Source organism: Sapajus apella, unplaced genomic scaffold, assembly GCF_009761245.1.
Source record: "Sapajus apella isolate SASKATOON/1434 unplaced genomic scaffold, GSC_monkey_1.0 scaffold249, whole genome shotgun sequence".
Classification (NCBI taxonomy): Eukaryota; Metazoa; Chordata; class Mammalia; order Primates; family Cebidae; genus Sapajus; species Sapajus apella.
The window spans coordinates 81927-89208 of NW_022437189.1; the positions used below are offsets into that span (position 1 = coordinate 81927).

General features: G+C 41.6%; 1 protein-coding gene across 4 annotated transcripts in view; it reads left to right on the forward strand.

Annotated features, from left to right (window-relative positions):
- Positions 1-7282, forward strand: part of SIMC1 (SUMO interacting motifs containing 1) — a 75036-nt gene that overhangs the window by 40325 nt on the left and 27429 nt on the right. For all 4 annotated transcript variants that reach the window (XM_032271777.1, XM_032271779.1, XM_032271778.1 and 1 more), the window contains exon 5: positions 338-492. In XM_032271777.1, the coding sequence (XP_032127668.1) occupies positions 338-492 (155 nt within the window). The remainder of the gene's footprint in view (positions 1-337; positions 493-7282) is intronic.

Below are 7282 nucleotides of genomic sequence, written 5' to 3' on the forward strand. Positions count from 1 at the left end.
CAATCCTAGAGATTCCAGTAGATATCTGGTTGCAGCTTAGGCGTTAGAAAATTATGAGTATCAGCAGATGCCTAGGTCTTTCAAATAAGTAATAAGGAAAAAAATTTTTAAATGGTTTCTGAAACCTTATAAGGTATGATTCTTTCAGCAGTCACCCTATTTGTCCTCTCTCATAATGACCCAGACTACCTGCCGTCTCCGGGAGCCTCTCTTTTAAGCACAGGCATACGTGCTGATGCATGGCCTTCTCTTGGACTTGCTATTTATAAGAGCCCGATATTGACTGTCATCCAGGAGACTGAGAAGAAACACTGACTTCTCATTCTTTTTCCTACAGGGACAAACTCTGCCTGGGCGAGTCCTTTTCCTGCGTTACGTAGTTCAGACCCTGGAAGATGACTTCCAGCAGACCTTGAGGAGGCAACGGCAGCACCTGCAGCAGTCCATTGCAAACATGGTGCTGTCCTGTGACAAGCAACCCCACAATGTCAGGTAAGCAGCCACCTGAGCCCTGGGATGAGAGGAGGTAAGGGATATAGGTGGGCAGCTGCTGAAGGCTAGAGAATATCAGCTGGAAGAGGTTTTCTAGTCAGTAGATAGTGTAATAGGGCTAATTATTAAAACTATAGATAGGCCGGGTGCAGTGCTTCACGCCTGTAATCCCAGGACCTTGGGAGGCCAGGTCGGGCGAATCACTCGCAGTCAGGAGTTTGAAACCAGCCTAGACAACATGGCAAAACCATGTCTCTACTAAAAATACAAAAATTAGCAGGGTGTATTGGCGCATGCCTGTAATTCCAGCTACTTGCGAGGCTGAAGTGGGAGAATCACTTGAACCCAGGAGGTGGAGGTTTTGCAGTGAGCTAAGAATATGCCACTGCACTCCAGCTTGGGTGACAGCAAGACTTTGTCTCAAAAAAAATTAATTAATTTTAAAAAATAAAACTATAGATAATCATAAAAGAAACCCCTCCTGATAATCATAAAAGAAACCAACAATGTAGCAGGTTCCACACAGCTTGAGTGATTTTTCTGTCAAGACCAACAGACTTCCTTTGGTCTATTTTGATATTGTCCAAACAGCATTATGAGATCCAGGGGAAAACCCTAACTTACATAAAACTTTTTCATTTTTATTAATGTACATTTATTTCTATCCTCCTGATGAACCTCACTATAAATCTCATTTGTCACTATTAGTTTCTGAAAAGTAATATTCATAGCAATAGGTCATGTGGCTGACAGTAAGGTACAATAGATAGTAAGCATATGTTCTTTTTTTGCAGAATCAGAGCTTCTGGAAGCATGGAACTACTATGCTTATACCAAGGGGGGAAAATATGATCTTTAGGGTACGGATTTTAGGCTGGAATTTTCCTTTTGGAACTACAGACAGGCCTGACTCTTGAGGGTTAGACTTAGATTTCTTTTTGGCTTTATATTGATACAGAAGTAATACCCATTCAGTAGAAACCATGCCTCAAGTACCCAACAAACACTCTGTTTTTCATTTTCAGTATAGTACTCAATAAATTACATAAAATATTCAACACTTCATTATAAAATAGGCTTCTTGTTTGATGATTTTGCCCAAACTGTAAGCTGTCAGTGTCCTGATCACATTTAAGGTAGGCTGGACTAAGCGACAATGTTCAGTAGATTGGGTGCATTAAATGCCTTTTCAACTTATAATATTTTCAACTTATGATGGTGTCTTAGTCCCTTTGTGTTGCCATAAAGGAATGCCTGAGGGTGGGTGATTTATAAAGAAAAGAGGTTTATCTGGCTCTCAATTCTGCAAACTGTACAAGAAGCATGGCTCCAGCATCTGCTTCTGGTGAGGGCTTCAGGAAGCTTCCACTCATGGCACAAGGTGAAGGAGAGCTGGAGTATCACCTGGCAAAGGAGGAAGGAAGACAGGGGGCAGGGGGATCGTGCCAACCTCTTTCAAACAACCGGCTCTCAAGTGAACTAATAGAGTGAGAACTCACTCATTACCATTAGTACAGCATCAAGACTTGTATGAAGAATCTGCCTCCATGACCCAAACATCTTCTGCTAGGCCCCATCTCCAACACTAGGGATCACTTCAACATGAGATTTGGTGGGGACAAATATCCAAACTATATCAGATGGGTTTATCCAGATGTAACCCCATTGTAGGTTGAGGAGCATTTGAACATCCCTTGCTTTTTTGGAAATGGCTCTTACTAGAAGGGCATACCAGCATCTCTCAGAGCAGCATTGAAGGCTGGGCTAAGCTACAATGTTCAGCAGATTGGATGCATTAAATGCCTTCCAGTCATATTTATGTTCCCATGTGTTCTTACACATTTGTTGAAAGTAGTATTCACAGGTCAACATGGTCATTGACTATGATAAATCCTCTAATAAAAAGGAGGACATTTTGTTATGTTTTGGGTATTGGTCAGCTTTCCCACCCCCTTAGTTTGCCTGTCCATATTCATTTCCCTATATGTGGTATTTTATCTAAAGATTAAATGGTAATAATTTTAGGGTTACAAAATTAGTAAGTAGAGAATTGACAAAGAGCACAAAACAGTATAGTTGAATTTTAAAGTGAAAAGTTGGCCGGGTACTGTGGCTCACGCCTGTAATCTCAGCACTTTAGGAGCCAGGGTGGGCAGATCACCTGAGCTCAGGAGTTCAAAACCAGCCTGGCCAACATGGTAAAACCTCATCTCTACTAAAAATACAAAAATTAACTGGGCATGGTGGCATGCGCCTGTAATCCAACTGCTTGGGATTGCTTGAACCTGGGAGACAGAGGTTGCAGTAAGCAGAGATCACACCATTGCACTCTAGCCTGGGTGACAGAGTAAGACTCTGTCTCAAAAGCAAATAAAAACTAAATTTTAAAAAGTGAAAAATAATTTACATAAGGAGAACAATCCCATCTACCATTATGCTTTGTGAGCCTAGGCATTAGAGTGAGTGGGATACACGAGGCACTCTTCTCTTGGTTGCTTTCATTTTCACCTCTTGTGGTGTGAGTCTCTCACTGTACAGGGTGTGACTCTTGGGATTAAAGACAGGCATTTAAGGCCAGGCACAGTGGCTCATACCTGTAATCCCGGCACTGTGGGAGGCCGAGGTGGGTATCACTTGAGGACAGGAGTTCGACACCAGCCTAGCCAATGTAGTGAAACCCCATCTCTACTAAAAAATACAAAAAAAAAAAAAAAATTTGCCAGGCATAGTGGCAGGCACCTGTAATCCCAACTACTTCAGAGGCTGAGGCAGGAGAATTGCTTAAACCCAGGAGATAGAGGTTGCAGTGAGCCGAGATTGCGCCATTGCACCACAGCCTGGGCAACAAGAGGGAAACTCCATCTCATAAATAAATAAAGGCATTTTAGGCCAGCCATGGTGGCTGAGGCCTGTAATCCCAGCACTTCGGGAGGCCAGGGTGGGCAGATCACATGGGACCAGAAGTTTGAGACCAGCCTGGCCTCAAAACCCCATCTCTCCTAAAAATACAAAAATAGCCAGGCATGGTGGTGCACTTCTATAATCCCAGCTACTCAGGAGGCTGAGGCATGAGAATCGTTTGAATCTAGTAGGCAGAGGTTACGGTGAGCTAGGACTGCACCACTGCACTCTAGCCTGGGCAACAGAGCAAGACTGTCTCAAAAACAAAACAATGACAGAAACAAAGATAGGCATTTTTGAGGGGTATTTGTGACCTCTAAATCTAAGCCAGGTCCTCTGTTTTGTGCTTACTCAATGAAAAAAAAAATCATTTGTTTCAGTTGGCAGGAAAATGAGCTATCTTTGATTCATTAAGAAATGGATATTAGCCGGGCGCGGTGGCTCAAGCCTGTAATCCCAGCACTTTGGGAGGCCGAGGCGGGTGGATCACGAGGTCAAGAGATCGAGACCATCCTGATCAACATGGTGAAACCCAGTCTCTACTAAAAGTACAAAAAATTAGCTGGGCATGGTGGCGCGTGCCTGTAATCCCAGCTACTCAGGAGGCTGAGGCAGGAGAATTGCCTGAACCCAGGAGGCGGAGGTTGCGGTGAGCCGAGATCACGCCATTGCACTCCAGCCTGGGTAACATGAGTGAAACTCCATCTCAAAAAAAAAAAAAAAAAGAAATGGATATTAGACTGAGGTGGTGATTACAAGGATGTATTCATATATTTATCTAAATTCATCAAACAAAACTTTGGCAATTTATTGTATGTAAATTATACCTTAAAAAGGAATTTTTTAAAAGAGAGAGAGATGGTCAGTCAGACTCCATATAACCCCCCTTAAGGGATTTTCTTTTCTTTCTTTCATTTTGAACTATGCATACAAAGAGTAGACTAGTGTCTACAAGACTTCAGAAATATACTTGTCTCCAGGTCCCCTCACCTGCATTTCCCTTTCTCTTTAATTGGTTTTTTTATATTTACCTCTACATGGCAAAATAACATGCTTACAATGCTACTTCTTGATTTTTTCAATGTTAGCCATTATCTGTTGACTTGCCATGTGAAAGATAAGGAGTTCACTCTTTTTCCTCCCCACATTCCCTATCACACACATATTTCCCAGCCCCTATATCTTTAATATAATTATTATAATTTTTTATATCAGTGTTCAATGTTTCTGTTGCTATGACTTTTTATGCTAATCAGAATTTAGCTAAGTACTAAACCGTGATTGCTTTTCCTTTCATTCATGTCTTTTTGTTTTCCCTAAGGTTAATAATTGTCCTATTTTTAACTTTCTGGCTTTCCTTGCACATATCAGAATTCAACCCCAAATTCTCTCCTAGTTGTGTTACCGGTGGAGGGTTTCCAGGTTCTTGGCATGCTGAGCAAAGAATTGGACAAAACATACAAACAAAGCAAGGAAAGAATGAAGCAACAAAAGCAGAGATCTATTGAAATTGAAAGCACACTCCACAGGATGGGAGTAGGCCCAAGCAAGTGACCCAAAAGCCTAGTTACAGAATTTTCTGGGGTTTAAATACCCTCTAGAGGTTTCCCATTGGTTACTTGGTGTACGCCCTATGTAAATGAAGTAATAGCCCACGATCAGTTTGATTAGTTGTGGGAGGGGACCAGTCAGAAGCTGAAGTGAAGTTACAAAGTTATACTCCCACATATGCAAGTGAAGACTTGGCCCATGACCAACCTGATTGGTTGTAGGAGGGAACCAATCAGAAGTACTTTGAATTTTTCATCTGCCAGACAGAAAAGGCAGGGAGCGGGGTGGGTTGCAAAGGGAGTAGCGTCTAGTCCTTTGGTTGCTTGGGCATAGAAAGTTGGGGTTTTCCTTTTGATTTAGTTCTAGAAATTCAACATGAATTGGCCTTGGGTTTCCTGCCTCCAGACCCTATTCTCTTGCCTCACTTGGTTTCAGTCTCCCCTCAAGATATTTATTCACACTGGGTTGTCTTACCAATTTCTTCTTCTCAAAAATCTGAGGTAGAACATTTTGATCTCCTTCATTCTGGATCAGTCGTCCTCTTTTCCAGTCTTCATTGTAAATTTGATCATCCCCTTTAATGCTTTTCAAGGTTGGATGACTTGTATATTTGTTCTTTCTCTTTCATGGCTCATACTTTCATTTAAGGAGTCCATTCCTAGTAGCTTTCTAAGGTATATGGGAAGTAAAGTTTTTGAGATCTTGTTTGTCTGAAAATGTCATTTATTTTCTCACACATTGATTGATAATTAGGCTGAGGATAGGTCATTTGCTTAGAAATAACTTTCCTACAGAACATCAAAGGAAATCTTCCATTGTCTTCTAGCTTCCAGAATTGCTGTTAAGAAGTTATAAGTAGCCGGGTGTGGTGGCTCATGCCTGTAATCCCAACACTTGGGGAGGCCAAGGTGGGTGTATCGCTTTGAGCTCAGGTGTTCAAGACCAGCCTGGGCAACATGGTAAAACCCCATCCCTACCAAAACTACAAAAAATTAGCTGGGGGTAGTGGCACACACCTGTGGTCCCAGCTACCTAAGAAGGCTGAGATAGGAGGATCACTTGAGCCTGGGAGACAGAGGTTGCACTGAGCTGAGATCATGCTACTGCACTCCAACCTGGGTAACAGAGCAAGACCCTGTCTAAGGGGTTAAAAAAAAAGAAGTCATAAGCTACTTTGATTACTGATTCTTTGTATGTGCCCTGGTTTTTCCCTGTGGAAGTTTGTAAAGTTCTCTTTTTGCCAAATGTGCCTGTCCTAGGTTTATATTCATCCATTGTGTTGGGCATTCAGTGGGCCATTTCAGTCTGGAAAAATATCCTTTATTTCTAATAAATAGGGTTTTTCACTTTTGTTACTATCTTTCTAATTTCCAAGAGCTCTTTTATTTTTTCTCTGCATCTTCCTTATTAAAATTAATAAATAAGCCAGGCATGGTGGCATGTGCATGGAGTCTCAGCTATTGTAAAGGCTGAGGCAGAAGGATCACTTGAGCTCAGGAGTTCAAGACTATAGTGAGCTATGATGACACCAGATAGGCTGGGCACAGTGGCTTAGGCTTGTAATCCTAGCACTTGTCAGGGGCCAGAGTGGAAAGATTGCTTGAGGCCAGGAGTTCAAGACCAGCCTGGGCAACATAGCAAGAGCCTGACTCTGCAAAAAAATCATACTATAAACTGTATTCTATTCTTATTTCCTTCTTTCCTGGATCCATATCATCTCATATCTTTGATTTTGCTGATCGGAATTTTCATTTTTGTTTATTCTCTGATTCTCTTCTACATAATATCTGTCTTTTCCACGTTGCTTTTTTGGAAGGAAGGAGGGGCTATTTCGGCCTCTATCTCTTATGTTAGAAGCTTTCGATAGATGTCTGGTAAACCTTGGTAGTCTATAGTCTATCCATATTTAAAGGTGTGAGACTCAAAAGTTAATGGAAGCTCTGAAGACATGGGAGGACTTGTCATTTCTGCACTTCCCTATAAGTGGAACTGATTTCTCATTTCTAAGAAAATTTCTTAAGTCAAGGTCTTAACTTGGGCTGGTTCGGTTTTACAGAGAAGACATTCAACCTCTTACATGAAGGATAAAGACAGGATGCCAGGGTTTTGGAAGACGTGTGAGAAGACGGCAAGGGTCTCTGCATTCAGCATGCGTATGTTCATTTAGTGTCCCGTTTGCTTCAGTGTCTGCTTCCAAGCTGTGCCTGGTATCCCAATCAGAGACCCTCTGTTTTACTTCTCCACAAAGTTAACATGTAGTCTACAGGATTGGGGAAGATATAGAGGTCTAAAAATTTTTTTCAAGCCATGCTATTTTTTTTTTTTTTTTTTTTTTTTT